The sequence below is a fragment of the Equus asinus genome, chromosome 21 (assembly GCF_041296235.1).
Source record: "Equus asinus isolate D_3611 breed Donkey chromosome 21, EquAss-T2T_v2, whole genome shotgun sequence".
Taxonomy (NCBI): domain Eukaryota; kingdom Metazoa; phylum Chordata; class Mammalia; order Perissodactyla; family Equidae; genus Equus; species Equus asinus.
This window is the reverse complement of record NC_091810.1, coordinates 80,877,609-80,894,627: the sequence shown is the minus strand read 5'-3', so window position 1 is coordinate 80,894,627 and position 17,019 is coordinate 80,877,609. Positions and strand designations below refer to the sequence as shown.

Genomic DNA, 17,019 nt, shown 5'->3' with positions numbered 1-17,019 from the left:
AACAGATAAAGCACATTGTGGTTCTCTGAAGTGTGCGTGCAAATAAAACTTACTAGATATTTCTGATTTTGGTTTAAACTTAAGAGTCAGAAAAATAATTATAAATTGAGGTAATTTACTAGTAAAGTGAAAAATATTTTGATTCTTAAATTTGGAAACTTAGGATTAGTTTTTTGTTTTCCAGACATGGTTGTCACCATTGTGCTTTCTTTCATTCTAGGGCTTTTTGTATCTGTGTAGTTAATGCTTGGTTTTTCTCCTAATCTTCTTGTTTTCCTTTAAGTCGTCTTCTGAATTCCGCCCAGCACATACTTACATTTGTTCTTTGGATTTGCGTGGGTTCCTTTCTGAATTCCTCTATTTTTTTCTTCCTTGGGCTTTACCTTGAAAACAGAATGCTTCCTGCCTCTCATCTTTGGTCATCTTTCCCCCTTTGTCTTTCACATCACATAATTATTTCTCTATACTAGGTATATAGATTTGTCTCTGCGTCTGGTTTTCTCCAAGTGTAGAATTGCCTTTGTTTTACAAACTTGGGTTACATTTTACTGATCAAAGGTTGGTATTTAAAGAAAGGGTTGGGAAAAGCCGACAGATAACACCATTTGCCCTTTTAAAGCTAATTAATTGCATTTATTTATAAGCTCTAGAAATAGGCTACTTCTTTTGCATGTACTTTTTACCTTCCAGAATTTGTGTTTAATTTTATCTTGGCTAAGACACATGAGAATATTTCCCAGACTTTGTTCTTAGTCGTACATGGATAGCATCACATTGCAGCATTTTATTTTCCTCAGCTCTCTGTGGTCCTGGAAACATATGTGTGCCTGAAGCCCCAAAGCACTCGACCTGTGATGAACTGGAAACTCCAATAAAAGACAGCCACCTGATCCCTACGCCTCAAGCCCCCAGTATTGCCTTCCCCCTGGCCAACCCGCCTGTGGCCCCACACCCTAAAGCACAGGTTTGTTTATCCTGAGTATGGTGATGTGGCTTTTGGATATTGCTGCTCTGCTGTATTCAGAATTTGTTGATATCAATAGCAAGGATTCATCTAATATTGAAAACGCATTTCTTTGCATTGTATTATTATTTCTATATTTGATAACTCAGAAGACTAAGTAAAATATAACTATAAAAGAACCGTATGCCAGATAACTTTCCTAATGTTAATTTTTTCTGAAATAAAACTCTTCCATTCCAGATTATAACAATAGAAGAGACCCATGAAGACTTAAAAAAACAGTACATATTTCAGTTGTCATCTCTGAATCCTCAAGAACGTATTGATTACTGTCATCTGATTGAAAAACTAGGTACAAGTATTTTACTTAAGTCAAAAATGTGCTCTATAGTAACCTTATTTGGAAGTCAAATGTAGTTGATATTTATATCATTTGTAAGATGTAGAAATTGAGATTTAAAAGAAGGGTAATTAGTCTAGGGCTATACATTGAGTCAGCATTAGAACTTTGATTTTATAAACTTCTAATCTAAATCTAAACTCACTGGGTCATAGGATTTAAAGATTTAAATTGAAACAAACCATTAAGGTTTAAGAAATCTCTTGTGCTGCTTTGGACAAATCTTGGACAAAAATCAATGAAATTATACACTTACAAGATAAATAAAGCTACATTTTTGTGAAGTTGAAGGTATGGTAACATCCAGAGAGAAGCTCTGTCTTATGTAACATTCTTATTCCACTAGTTGTCAGGCTGTCTGTCTGACGTCATTCTCAAAACTTCATACTAGAAAGGTAACCTGTCCAGTAGACAACAACATGAGTCACATATGTAATTTTAAGCTTTTGAGTAGCCACGTTTTAAAAAGTAAGAAGAAACAGGTGAAGTTAATTTTAAACATATAACCTAGTGTGTGCAAAATATTATATTCAACATGTAATCAATATAAAATATCAGTGAGATATTTTCCTTTTTTTTTTCTTACTAAGTCTTTGAAATCTGGAATATATTTTACACTTACGGCACGTCTCAGTTTGAACTGGCTGTGCTTCAGGCGTTTGAGAGCCACGTGTGGTTAGTGGCTACTATATTGGACAGAGCAGCTCTATAGAGTTAGGAAAATGATAGGAAGAGAACTTAAGCTGACAGCTTGACATAGAGAAAACATTAAGAAATAATGGTTGTTTTAACAGTGGCTCTGAGTCATCAAGAAAAGATTAAATGTTATTTAGTGCTATCCCTTTAAGAATTCAGAGAACTACAATATATGTTTTTTAGAGATTTCTGTCAAATACAGTTGTACACGTGAGATGCTGTTTCTTGGAAACTTTCCTCATGTGGAACACTTTGTTTCCCAGGCACCTAATAGATTAGGCGGTGTTATAAGTCAGCATCGCTAAACTTTACCTAGAACTCACCAAAATGGAACACTCCAAGACTCTGTCTCCTATAGATTGTTCCGTGTCTGCAAACTGTGGGCAAGAATAGTAGCAACTAGCAGAGAATTGTCTAGAAGAGGACAGAGCAGAGGCAGATGAGTACATATTGTGCTGGAATTGGGAGTCTGTGACTAGAAGGCTTTTGATATTAGAAAGCAAAGAGACCCTTCATTTTATAAATGAAGCAGCTGTGGCCAACCGGTGAACATAATAAATCAGTCTATTATGTTCTCTGGGTTACAGAATAAATTTGTTGTATAGACTAGGTATTGATAGATTAACAGGGAATTTTAACCTTCTTCTTTTGTCCCTCTGTAACCCTGGGTGAGTTACTCTGTACCTGTGTCCTCATGTACAATTTGCAGATAATATAACCTACCTTAGTAGAGTTGTGAGGATTAAGTGAGTTAATAATCTGGAGCAGTTCCTGGCATATAGTAAGTGCTCAGAAAGTATTGCTGCTATTATTATTAGAGTTGTCTGTAAAGCATGAGTAGAGTTCAAATGTTTTGTTGACGTCTTAGAAAGTCCTTGATCCAACTCTGCCTAACCAGTAGTCAAGTTAACCTCTAATGTATAAATCAAAATCCCTGTTTCACATAAGCTTATATTTACTTATGCGTTCTTCTTCCTCAAAGTCAGGCTTCATGCATACATATCTGAGAAGAGAGTTCAGCTCCACCACTGCTTCATGTCTCCCTAGTGTGTGGGTTTTCCTCCCAAGCTTCTGTGTTGGTCTGCTGACCTAATTTCCACTCACCAAGACTTTTCTTCTGCTTTTAGTCTGTAGGGGCCCCCTTTTGACTTCTGTCTCCCTGCTTAGCCGTATTCAGTGCTTGGAAATTGCCCTGGTAGTTGAGAGAAACTTAAGAGATCTAACAAGCACCTGCAGTATGTGGTCCTCCTTTGTATTCTGTTTCTTTTTATATCTTAATTGTAACAAACTAGTGCAGATAAACAAGAAAATTTGAATAAGGATTTAGTATTGAGATAGCAAAGAATTTTTGTTAATTATATTAGATCTGGTGATTGCATTATGGCTGTATAAGAAAATTCCCATGTATTTTAGAGATGCATACTGAGTATATAGGGGTAAAATACCATGATGTCTGGAATTTACTTTAAAATAGTTAAGCAAAAAAAGGCAGATAGATAAAGTAGGGATGGCAAAATTTTGATAATTTTAGAACCTAGGTGGTCAGTGTATGGGGATTCATTTTACTATTTTTGTATTTTTTCGTAATAAACGTTTTATAAAATATATGTGTAAAGTAATATAATTATCAGCCAAGATTTTTGGTTTATTTGATGCATTTGTTTATAAATAATTTCTGTGCATAGTTGAGATGCGTTTTTCCCAGGACAAAGCTAAGAATCAGTAAAGTACCACTTTTCTCTGCTCAAGGTGGATTAGTGATAGAGAAGCAGTGCTTTGATCCCAACTGCACACACATTGTTGTGGGACATCCACTTCGAAACGAGAAGTACTTAGCCTCAGTGGCAGCTGGCAAGTGGGTGCTTCATCGCTCCTACCTTGAAGCATGCAGGACAGCTGGGCACTTCATGCCGGTGTGTATTCCAATGAATGGGAAGGGTCATTGTTCTTTAAAAGTAGATGTCTTAATTGATTCCAGCGCATACACTGACTGTTCATGCAATTGAAATAACCAAATATGACCAATTAGATTAACCAATTTTATAAGATCTGCATTAACAATTAAAGCAAAAAAAATTAAAGATCACAGATCCAGATTCTTAGTTATATCAGTATTACTTAATTTGAATGTGGGGGGCATTTTTTGAGATTAGAAAATTTCAAGATTATCTCATTGTGAGCTTTTATCTTTACTGCCAGTCCATTAAATATTAAACTAATTATTTGAAATATTGTTGGTTCCTACTGATCTTCACAGTAATATCTATCGTCTAGTTTCTGAAGTTTTCAATCAAGATCCCTTAGGGATCTCTTCTGTAGACAGGTAATCCAGCTGTTAATACATACCTGCTCTGAGACTGTGTCCTCCTGTGAAGCTCGTCTTACGCTAGGAGAAGCCCAATAATCTAAATACTACCAATTGCTAAGGTGCAGTTATCTGTGTTTCTTAGAAAGGTATGCAATATTTTTCTGCTTTCTAATTAAAAACCAGATATGCTTGACTCTCCTATGAAGCCAGATTAATCTACACTTCCTCTATGCTTGTAAACTGATGCTCACTTAGCACCCTCTGTATTTGTAACAATTGACTCATTAAATTGTGGACCCCTTGAGAACATCTTGTAGAAACTCAAAGTTGGTTGGACTGACTCTCTAGGAAGAAGACTATGAATGGGGAAGTAGTTGCATACTTGACGTTTTGACTGGAATCAGTGTACAGCAGCGAAGACTAGCACTTGCAGCAATGAGATGGAGGAGAAAAATCCAACAAAGACAAGAATCGGGCATTATTGAGGTATTAACATATATAATTATTTAGGTAGTATAAATGGCATTCAATGTCATGACTTTTTCAGATTTTAATTTTTTTTTAAGAGAATGTGCTTGACAATGTGAGAATTCTATTTGTCTTTTATCCCTTGATTGATATACTTAGTTTGGACGTTCTAAATTGAGCTTAATGTTAATTCCTAATTCCTCTAATTGTGATCGACAGTAGGCTATATATAATGTTGATGGCTCTTGTAAAAATAATTTATATGTGTAAAACATGACCCATACTGTATTTCTTCCAACGAATCTTTTCGGCATCTAGCTTCAGGGGTTCTTAACTTGGGCTCCACAAGATTCTCCCAAAGAAGTTTGTAGATCAAATTCAAGAAGGCTGTACAATTTGGATGGGGGGAAAGTACATCCTCATCTTACTAACCTATAGTTGAAAGCTAGCATTTCTTTTCATTATAAGTCTAGGCAACAAATCACAACACTATTAACAGTACCTGTGACTTCACCCCAACAGAAATGAGATATTTTTGCTTTGCATCATAATTGCAAGTATAGGCATTCCTCGGAGATGCTGTGGGTTTGGTTCCAGACCACTCCAATAAAGGAAATGTTGCCATAAAGCAAGTCACATGAATTTTTTGGTTTCCAAGCACATATAAAAGTTATGTTTACCCTATACTGTAGTCTATTAAGTGTGCTATAGCATTATGTCTAAAAAAACAATGTAGATACTGCAATTAAAAAATATTGCTAAAAAATGCTAACCGTCATCTGAGCCTTCAGTGGGTCGTAATCTTTTTGCTCTTGGAGGGTCTTGCATCAATGTTGATGGCTGCTGACTGATCAGGATGGTGGTTGCTGAAGGTTGGGATGGCTATGGCAATTTCTTAAAATAAGACAGCAATGAAGTGTGCCACATCAATTGACTCTTCCTTTCACTAACGGTTTCCCTGTATCATGCGATGCTGATGACAGCATTTTACCCACCGTGGAACTTCTTTAAAAATTGGAGGCAATCCTCTCAAACCCTACTGCTGCTTTATCAACTGAGTTTATGTGATATTCTAAATCCTTTGTTGTCATTTCAACAGTCTTCACACCATCTTCACCAGGAGTAGCTTCCATCTCAAGAACCACTTTCTTTGCTCATCCATAAAAAGCAACTCCTCATCTGTTAAAGTTTTATCATCAGATTGCAGCAATTCAGTCACATCTTCAGGCTCCACTTCTGATTCTAGTTTCTTGCTGTTTCCACCACATCTGCAGTTAACTTCCTCTGCTGAAGTCTTAAATCCCTCCAAGTCATCCATGAGGGTTGGAATCAACTTCTCCCAAACTCCTGCTGATGTTGCTATTTTTACATCTTACCATGAATCATGAATGTTCTTAATGGTATCTAGAATGGTGAATCCTTTCCAGAAGGTTTTCATCTTGCCCAGATACATCAGCGGAGTCGCTATCTATGGCAGCTACAGCCTTCTGAAATGGTGGGGTGGTTTTGTTTCGTTTTGTTTTTTGGTGAGGAAGATTGGCCCTGAACTAACATCCATTGCCAGTCTTCCTCTTTTTGCTTGAGGAAGATTCTCCCTGAGCTAACATCTGTGCCAGCCTTTCTCTATTTTGTATGTAGGACACTGCCACAGCATGGCTTGATGAGCAGTGTGTAGGTCCACACCTGGGATCTAAACCCACGAATCCCAGGCCACTGAAGCGGATCATGCTGAACTTAATCACTATGCCACCAGGCCAGCCCCCAAAATTTATTTCTTAAATAAGAAGACTTGAAAGTCAAAATTACTCCTTGATCTGTGGGCTGCAGAATGGATGTTGTGTTACTAGGCATGAAAACAACATTCATCTCATTGTACATCTCCATCAGAGCTGTTGGGTGACCAGGTGCATTGTCAATGAGCAGTCATATTTTGCAAGGAATCCTTTTTTCTGAGGTTTATTCCACTAGTTGTCAGGCTCTCTGTCTGATGTCATTCTCAAAACTTCATACTGGAAAGGTAACCTGTCCAGAAGACAACAACATGAGTCACATGATCATGTTGGTCTCAACAGTGTGCTTTAAAATATTCAGTAAACCATCTTATAGACAGATGTGCTGTCATCCATGTTTTGTTCCATTTGTAGAGCACAGGCAGAGTAGATTTAGCATAATCCTTAAGGGCCCTAGGATTTTCAGAATGGTAAATGAGCATTGGCTTCAACTTAAAGTCACCCACTGCATTAGCCCCTAACAAGAGTCAGCCTGTCCTTTGAAGCTTTGAAACCAGGCCTTGACTTCTCTCTAGCTATGAGAGTCCTACATGGCATCTTCTTCCAAGAGGAGGTTGTTTTATCTGCCTTGAAAATCTCCTGTTCAGTGCAGCCGCCTTCATTAATGATCTTCTGGAGAACTCGCTGCAGCTTCTACAGCAGCACTGGCTGCTTCCCCTGCACTTTTGTGTTATGGAGACGGCTTCTTTCCTTAAACCTCATGAACCAACCTCTGCTAGCTTCAAACCTTTCTTCTGCAGCTTCCTCCCCTCTCTCAGCCTTCACGGAATTGAAGAGAGGTAGGGCCTCGCTCTGGATTAGGCTTTGGCTTAAGGGAATGTGTGGCTGGTTTGATTTTCTATCCAGACCACTAAAACTTTTTCCATATCAGCAGCAAGGCTATTTTGCTTTCTTATCATTCGTGTGTTCACTGGAGTGGCACTTTTCATGTCCTTCAAGAACTTTTCCTTTTCATTCACAACTTGGCAACTGTTTGTCACAAGAGACCTAGCTTTTGGCCTGTCTCAGCTTTCGACATGCCTTCCTCACTAAGCTTAGTCATTTCTAGCTTTTGATTTAAAGTGAGAGATGTGTGACCCTTCCTTTTACTTGAATGTTTAGAAGCCATTGTAAGATTATTAATTGGCCTTATTTCAATATTGTTGCTGAGGGAAAAGGGAGGCTAGAGGAGACGGGGAATAGCTTGTCATTGAGGAGTCAGAACACACAAAAGTTTTCGATTAAGTTCACCATCTTATATGAGTGCAGTTCATGGTGCCCCGGAATGATTACAATAGTAATATCAAAGACCAGTGACCACAGATCACCATAATAAATATGATAATAATGAGAAAGTTTGAAATATTGAAAGAATTACCAAAATGGAATACAGACACGAAGTGAGCAAATGCTGTTGGGAAAATGGTGCCAATAGACTTGCTTAATGCAGGGTTGCCACAGACCTTCATGTGTAAAAGAATGCGATATCTGAAGCACAATGAAGCGAGGTATGCCTGTATCTGAAATACTGGTTATGTTCATCACTATTTAAAATTATAGTAGTTGTTCAACCACCATTAGGTCTTTTGATTTAATGCATTAATATAGAAGCACTTCTATTATGTCACAAATTTTTTAATATTTTGATAATTTTCAATAAAATGGTTTGCTTTTTAATTCTTTATACTTTATCTTGAACATTAAAAAGACATTCATATAGTATAGAAATTACATCTCAGTAAAGCTGTTAATTTTCTACAAAATTATTTAGAAAACAGACATGTAAGTTTTACCAGACTACCAGAGGGGGTCCATGGCTCACAGAAAGTTTACGAACCCGTGAGTGAAGGAATCTTCCGTGTTGTATTCTGAGTTCTCTGCTCTCTCCAGTTCCTTGTTAGCCCTGACTCTTTCTTTTAGAGTAATTCCACTGGCTTCTGTTAACTGTTATAAAATATTTGAGTAAGGAATATTTCTAATTAGTAACCATTTTCAAGAGAATTATGTAATGGAGGCTTTAGGCTCTACCTTTGATTAATTGTAAGAAAAAAATAATAGAAAAGGCTAAATAAAAGTCAGGTTGCTTTGTTTTAATGTTACCTAACCATCACATCATTTTCCTTCATTCTTCAAATATTTATTGACCTACTGTGTGCCAAACACTGTCGTGTGTTTCAAAGTATTGTGACAAAAGACAGTTACCACTGTAGCAAAAGGAAAGGTCTTAAGATTATTTGTTAACATAAAACTAAGTCTGTAGATAAAATGATGTATTGATCTGTATGATTTTGTCATTTATTTTCCAAATATTTTCCAACATTGATTATTTTTTATTTGTAGGGGGCATTTAGTGGGTGGAAGGTAATCTTACATGTTGATCCATCCCGAGAAGCAGGATTCAAACGCCTTCTTCAGTCAGGAGGAGCAAAGGTTTGTATTGGATTGACTTAATGAATTATTTGTTAACCAAGCTTGCTGTGATCAGTGCTTGATTTTCTGTGCTTTGTGAGATGGTAATCCTTAAGTACAGATTGTATAGTTGAATTACTTTGAGACATTGATAGATTGTGATGCCTCTTGTTTTTTCATTAGGTGCTACCTGGTCATTCTATACCTTTATTTAAAGAAGCCACACATCTCTTCTCTGACTTAAATAAACTCAAACCAGATGACTCAGGAGTTAATATAGCGGAAGCTGCTGCCCATAATGTGTACTGCTTGAAAACGGAATATATTGCTGATTATCTTATGCAGGTTTGTAAGATTCTGTCTTTGACCTCCTCTGTAGCAGATATGCTTGTATGCATAGACAAGCGACTCAACAAAACCCTCAGCTTGTTAGTAAGAGAATGTTCGTCCCTTTCACTTTCATTCTTTTTTTATAATAACGCATATGTAAACATTTAGCTTGGAAGTTAAATGCAAGACCAGTATAAAAAACTAGGTACCTCTAAAAGCCTTAGAAGTGCCTATTAAAAGGTTGGACTATAAAAAAAGCAAAAATTGATTCTAGGAGTCCAAGGAGAAGCATTTACCCAAGGGTCCTCCTTTAATTTTCTTGAACTTTTGCATCGATACACAGTAAATACCTTTGTTAGACGCTGTGGTAAACCAAGCATTTGCTATATGGAGGGCTCACTCCACTCCTGTTCAGAAAGGGCCTATGTTGTGTGATTTGAACGGGCAAAGAAAAATCTTCCTGACACCAGAGTGCCTAAAATGCCATCAGGAATCAGCAAGGTATGATGCATGATCATGAATGTCTTCGTACAAAGGAGTTCAAACAGTGGTGTAGAGAAAAGGGAAAGCCAAAACTCAGCCTGCCTTGTGACTTGCTGCGTGTGTTTGGGAGCGCTCGGGATTTAATATAGAGAGAAAGCCTTTGTCATAAAGCAGTGGGACATACTTAGTAGGAAACTCTCCTTGAACACATAAATAACTTTAAAAAGCTCTATTTCTTGAGACATGAGGTTTTAAAAATTTACCCAGTGGGGAAAAGGGCAGGGTAGGGAGAATGTAGAGAACCCTACGTACCTCATTCCTTCCTAAAATTCGTGATCATTTCAGGTACACAGCTAACATCTAAGCAAGAACCAGTATCAGTCACCTGTATTGTGCTGGGCTAAGTGTTTGTACATGTGTTCTCATTTTGGTTTTTTTTCTTACATATGAAAGACTGTATAGAACGTATGTACTGGTTACAAAAGAACAAAATGTCATCTAGATACCCAGCTAAGAAATAGAAGCTTGCTAGTCCCATAGGAGCTCCCTGTTGCTTCCCCCAGTTGATCTGCCTACTTCCCCACCAGAAGTAATCCCCTATCTGACTTTCAGTTATTCATGTCCCTGCCTTTTTCAGGGTTGTAATGTATGTCCGCTCCTAGCTATCTGGAGGAATGTGTTGGGGGAGTGAGCTGCTTTATGTTTCTACGTCTAAGTTCATCATTGCTAATCTCTAGCTCTCAGGAGTAGGTCAAAACAGAGCATGTCTGTGGGATGAAGCAGCAGGCTGAGGGGAGAGCAGCACCTTCATGGTCAAGTTCATGGTCAACATAAGCCAAGTACAGTTAAGACTCTGAGATAGGCTCATCCCAGTGTTCCGACCTCAGGTTAAAAAGCTAGGTGTGGTGGCTGCAGAGATCTTGGTGATGATGGCCTTCAACGTGTCCTCAGTCACATTGCTCCAGGCTGGATGGTCACCTCTACTTCTGTGCACTGCTGTCATCCCAGGATCTCCACTCACCATCCTTTCTCCCTCTTCTCAGTTGTATCTCCTGTTTCTGAATCCCATGTCGCCCTGATCTGCTCTCTCATTTTGATAGAAGTCTCCTAGTAACTTCTTGAGAAAGAGCACATGGGAGATAAATTGTTTGAGACTTTGTGTGTAAAGTCTTTTTTCTCTGCTCACACTTGACCGATAGTTTGGCTGGGCATCAAATTATAGGTTGGAAACTATTTTCTCTTAGGCTTTTGATTGCTTGTTTCCTTGCTTCTGGTATTGCTGTCGAGTAACCAAAGCCCTTCTGATTCATAAACCTGTATATGTAACTCTAAACTAATAGGAAGTTCTTTTTATCCTCAGTTTTCTGAAATTTCAAAATGACATGCAATCATGAGGGTTTGTATATATTATTCTGGGCACTTGGAGGGCCCCTTCTGGTCTGGTAATGTATCTTTCAGTGCTGGGAAATTGAATTATTCCAGTGATGATGTTTTTTTTCCTCTGCATTCTGTTCTTTCTGGTACTTCTATTTGTATAGTGTATTTTCTTATTTCTCACCTATTTTTATCTTCACTTTTTGAGAGATTCCCTCAGTTTTATCTTCCATGCCTTCTCTTGACTTCATTTTGTTATCATGTTTTTTAATAGAGATCTTTTATAAAGTTTTCTTATTTCTGCATAGTTTCTGCTTCCACTAAACTGCCTGTCCCCTCTTTGTTTTGGGTCTTTATCTTCCGCGTTAGATGAATTTGTCAGATATCTGGTAATTCCTGGCTTTCTGCTCACGATTTAAGAGAAGGGGATAAAAAAGCTGATTAGAAGTACTGAGCACAGTTCGGTCTTGTCGTTTTTGAGCTGGGTGACATAGCCTGGGTGGGCTGGTTATCGGGGACCCTTTCCTAGGTTCAGACCTTTATGTGCTTCTTGAATTGTTTCAGTTTATCCAGAGAGGAGTCTTCCAATCTGCCTGAAGGATGAGTCTGGCTGCCCTTTTTTTTTTTTTTGAGATATAATTGACGTATAATGTTATATTAGTTTCAGGTGTACAACATAATGATTCAATATATGTATGTATTGCAAAATGATCACCACAATAAGTCTAGATCACCACACATAGTTACAAATTTTCTTTTTTCTTGTGGGGGGAACTTCCAGGATTGACTCTCTTAGCCACTTTGAAATATCCAATACAGTATCAACTGTAACCACCATGCTGTCCGTTACATCCCTAGGACTTGTTCATTTTCTAACTGGAAGTTTGTACCTCCTGACCACCTTCACCCATTTGGCCACCAATTCTCTGTATCTTTGAGTTGTTTGGGGTGTTTTTTAGATTCCACTTATAAGTGAGATCATAAGGTTGTCTTTCTGTTTCTGACTTATTTCACTTAGCATAATGCTCTCAGGGTCCATCCATGTTGCCACAATTGGCAGGGTTTCCTGCTTTTCTATAGCTGAATAGTATTCCATTACGTATATGTACCAGTTTCCTTTATCCATTCATCTTTTGATGGACACTCAGGTTGTTTCCATTATCTTGGCTATTGTAAATAATGCTGCAGTGAACATGAAGGTGCAAATACCTTTTGAGTTAGTATTTTTGTTTCCTTCAGATAAGTACCCAGAAGTGGGATTGTTGGATCATATGGTAGCTCTATTTTTAATTTTTTGAAGAACCGCCATACTGTTTTCCATAGTGGCTGCACCAATTTACATTACCACCAACAGTGCACAGGGTTCCCATTTCTCCACATACTTGCCAACACTTTTTATTGCTTGTCTTTTTGATAATAGCCCTCCTAGCAGCTGTGAGGATAGCACATTGTGCTTTTAATTTGCATTTCCCTGATGTACAGCAATGTTGAGCACCTATTCATGGACCTATTGGCCATTTGTATGTCTTTAGAAAAATGTCTGTTCAGGGGCCGGCACAGTGGTTAAGTGCACATGTTCCACTTCAGTAGCCCAGGGTTCACCAGTTCAGATCCCAGGTGTGGACATGGCAGCGCTTGGCAAGCCATGCTGTGGCAGGTGTCTCACATATAAAGTAGAGGAAGATGGGCATGGATGTTAGCTCAGCGCCAGTCTTCCTCAGCAAAAAGAGGAGGACTGGCAGCAGATGTTAGCTTAGGGCTAATCTTCCTAAAAAGAAAAATGTCTATTCAGATCCTCTGTCCATTTTTTAATTGCATTGGTGGGAGTTTTTTGTTTTCTTGCTGTTGAGTTGTATGTGTTCTTTATGTTTTGGATATTAACCCCTTATCAGATATATGATTTGCAAATATTTTCTTCCGTTTGGTAGGTTGCCTTTTTATTTTGCTGATGGTTTCCTTTCCTGGGTGGAAGCTTTTTAGTTTGGTGTTTAGTCCCACTTATTTATTTTTGCTTTTGTTACCTTTGCTTTTGGTGTCAAATCCAAAAAATCATCACCAAAACCAGTGTCAAAGATCACACTGCCTATATTTTTTTCTAGGAGTTTTATAGTTTCAAGTCTTAAAGTCAAGTCTTTAATCCATTTGAGTTTATTTTCATATATGGTGTAACATAGTGGTCCAGTTTCATTCTTGTGCGTGTGGCTGTCCAATTTTCCCAGAATTTATTGAAAAGACTGTCCTTTCTCCATGTATATTCTTGGCTCTTTTATCATAAATTAATTGACCATGTATGCATGAGTTTATTTCTGGACTTTCTATTCTGTTCCATTGATCTATGTGCCTGTTTTTATGCCAGTGCTATGCTATTTTCATTACTGTAGCTTTGTGATATAGTTCAAAATCAGGGAGCATGATACGTGCAGCTTTGTTGTTCTTTTTCAAGAGTGCTTTGGCTGTCCAGAGTCTAACGTCTTATAGTTTTCAGTGTAACAGGTCTTTCACCTCCTTGGTTAAATTTATCGCTAGGTGTTTTATTCTTTTTCATACAATTGTAAAATGGAATTGTTTTCTTAATTTTTTGGATTTCTTCAGTTTTTAACTTAACTCTCTTTGTATTTAAAATGACTTTCTTGTAAACAGGATATAGTGGGGTCTTGCTTTTTTCTTTGGAATGTTTAGTCCATCGTGTGATTATTGATGTGATTGGATTTAGGGTTTTTTGCCATTCGTTTTTGGTTTGTCTCCTCTGTTGTTCTTCCTCTGTTCCTCCGTTCTTGCCTTATTTTGGTATTAATATTTTTTAGGATTCTGCTTCATCCATTGTCTTTTGAAAGCAGAAGCCTCTCTGCCTTTTTGGTGGTTATGGGGGTGGTGTTTGACTCTACGGATTGCCACATGCTTTAACTTCTCCTAGTCTACCTAGAGTTAATATTGTGCCACATCACCTAAAACGTAGAAATTTTGCCGTCGTGTAGGTTCATTTGCTTCCCCTATCTTTTACACCAGGGGTCAGTAAACTATAGGCCGCAGGCCAAGTCCAGCCCACTTCCTGTTTTATAAATAAAGTTTTATTGGAACACAGCCTCATTCACTCATTTACACAGTCTCTCCAGCTGCTTTTGCGCTGCAGCGGCAGAGGTCGTCGTCTGTCCCACACGGCCTAAAGTATTTAATGTCTGACCCTGTGGAGGAAAGTTTGCTGGCCTCTGCTTTATATTGTAGTTGTCACATGTTTTACTTCTATCTCTTATAGCCTCACAATACAGTGTTTTACTTTAAGCAAGTTTTGCTTTAAACGATACTCTGTATTTTGAGGAAATTAAAAGGAAAAAGTAATCTTTCATGTTCACCCTGATGTATACCATTTTGAGTTAGTTCTTCCTGAAGAACCTAGTTTCCATTTGGTATCATTTTTTAGTTTGTACAAGTCTGATAGGGACCAATTCTAGTTTTCTTTTATTTGAAAAATAAATAAAGAATAAACTTTTATTCTTATGGGACATGCTGGGGTTTCTCCTCAGGCTAAAAGCCATAAAAAATGAAAAGAAGAAATTCAGGGGCCAGCCCGGTGGCACAGTGGTCAAGTGCGCACATTCCACTTCGGCGGTCCAGGGTTCACCGGTTTGGATCCTGGGTGCAGACATGGCACCGCTTGGCAAGCCATGCTGTGGTAGGCATCCCACATATAAAGTGGAGGAAGATGGGCACGGATGTTGGCTCAGGGCCAGTCTTCCTCAGCAAAAAGAGGAGGATTGGCAGATGTTAGCTCAGGGCTAATCTTCCTCAAAAAAAGAGGAAAAAAAAAGAAAGAATAGAAAAAAAGAAGAAATTCACCCCATACCATTATCTTCTTCCAGATGTCAACCTCCCGCTACCATTTGCCTGGTTTCATTTCTCCTCCAATGTCTAACGGTAGTTACTTTTAAAATAGTTTGGTCAGAGTTATAGTTGTTATCCGTGGAAGAATTGGATTGAAAGGTTCTTATCCAGTATTTTGTGGTGATTCATTTTCATGTTATCAAGTCTGCCATATTGCCAGAAAAAGAAGTTTTATTACATTTCTCATAAGGAGGGAAAGATCCTTTTCTTTTATGTTGGAATATGGTTGTGAGGAAGAAAAATGCAAGGGTTTGGGGGTTAAATAGAAAAGTGTATGAATTTTGGTTTTGCAGCAAAATGTTGTATAACTAACATTTGTATTTTATTTGTAAAGTGGGAAATACAAACACCTATCTCACATGTTTATTGTAAAGATTAAGTAAATATTTTCATAAATTTACACCAAGCATAATGTCTCACGTAAATGATAGCTAGTAACCGTATTTTTCCATATTCTGTATTTAATCCATATTTTATAGGTGAAACTATTAAGATCTGAACTATAAACTCATTTTTCTGATAAAGGGTAAAATTTTGTCACATAGGGTCTGTTCACTAAATGTGACAAATGCTAAATAGCATACCTTGGACGACAAATGTTTAACTTTTTCTGGTCAAAAAGCAGAATAAAGGAATCTATTACCTGATCATTTCACAGTTTGAAATCTGAAAAAAATGAACAATGATGTTGGGTTTTTCCCCTTTTATAGGAATCCCCTCCTCAAGTAGAAAATTACTGTCTACCAGAAGCTATTTCATTTCTTCAAAATAATAAGGAACCTGGGCCTGGATTATCACAAAAGAGGAAAGCTCCTGCAGAGAAAAATAAAATCAAACGACCTAGAGTACACTGATCATATTTACTCTTTAGTTACGGAACATTAAATGTTTTTTAAATTAGAAGCCTGAATCTTACTGTGATGGATTTATGTAGTAATTTAAAGACAACTGCCTGAAGAATTCTGCTTCAGAGTATAATGATGACCCTGCTTGAAGTTCATTTTTACATCTGAAATTTTAATCACTGAAATATTAACTGTCCTGAATGGAAAGTTACCTAAAATAACAACAAAATGCAACTCCCAGCTAGCTTGTCCTTACACCACATTGAAGTGTGTAAGAGGCTTTTTGTTTATTTTCTTGTAAATATCTGAGGCTGTAACAGTGGAGGTTTTAGCGAGGTGATGGATTTTGCCGTAAAACGTCTGCTTTAATTTGTAACAACAAGGAAGTTGTCATTTGGGATTCACTCATGTTTTCCCTGATTTTATCTTCTCACCATTTTACCTCTTTTTAACAGGAGCCTGAGCACAAGGTTTAATAGAGGAACTGAAGCTTTAAACTTAAATATGTGTGTATATATGTATATGCATGTTTGTACAAATATCTGTGATGTTTGCCAAGTTTGAGCGCCAAAACTTGGAAAATAAAAACAATAAAGAATAAAAGTAGTGACTCAAATTAGTTTGAATAGATGAGTTTTTAAAAGAAAAGCATTCTAGTATCCATTCTCTTGCTGAAGCAATAAAAGATTTGTAAAACTTAGCTTAAAAAATGCATTGCTAGTTGTTTCTGATGTTTATTAGAACATCATTCTATTGGATTTAAAAAATATATTTTTTAACTCTTATTAAAACTTTTTTAAAACCCCTTATATCTCAACCTACAAAATTAGGTTGAGATTAATACAGGCTAATGCAAACACCAATTACTACCTGCGTTACCACAATCCTCGAAATAGAAAGCTACCTCATTTTGTTTAAAGGACAAACCAGAATCAGGAACGTTATGTTGATATATAATATTCACTTCCTAATGATTCTCTGAATTGGCCTTTCAAATGGTGAAAGATCAAAGTCCTCAACCTGGACACGAACCCCCTGAAGTTTTTCTCAGATTTTTCTCCACGTGGAGTATAGGTTTATCCCTGCCCCTCAAC

General features: G+C 37.4%; 1 protein-coding gene across 6 annotated transcripts in view; it reads left to right on the top strand.

The window, feature by feature from the left end:
- The window catches only part of TOPBP1 (DNA topoisomerase II binding protein 1), a 61,566-nt gene extending 44,931 nt beyond the window's left edge, over positions 1–16,635 (top strand). For all 6 annotated transcript variants that reach the window (XM_070493268.1, XM_044755139.2, XM_070493265.1 and 3 more), the window contains 7 exons: positions 798–964; positions 1,205–1,316; positions 3,810–3,973; positions 4,717–4,854; positions 8,946–9,035; positions 9,198–9,359; positions 15,791–16,635. In XM_070493268.1, coding sequence (XP_070349369.1) covers positions 798–964; positions 1,205–1,316; positions 3,810–3,973; positions 4,717–4,854; positions 8,946–9,035; positions 9,198–9,359; positions 15,791–15,934 — 977 coding nt within the window. In that variant the 3' untranslated portion in view covers positions 15,935–16,635. The remainder of the gene's footprint in view (positions 1–797; positions 965–1,204; positions 1,317–3,809; positions 3,974–4,716; positions 4,855–8,945; positions 9,036–9,197; positions 9,360–15,790) is intronic.
- The last annotated feature ends 384 nt before the right edge of the window (positions 16,636–17,019 follow it).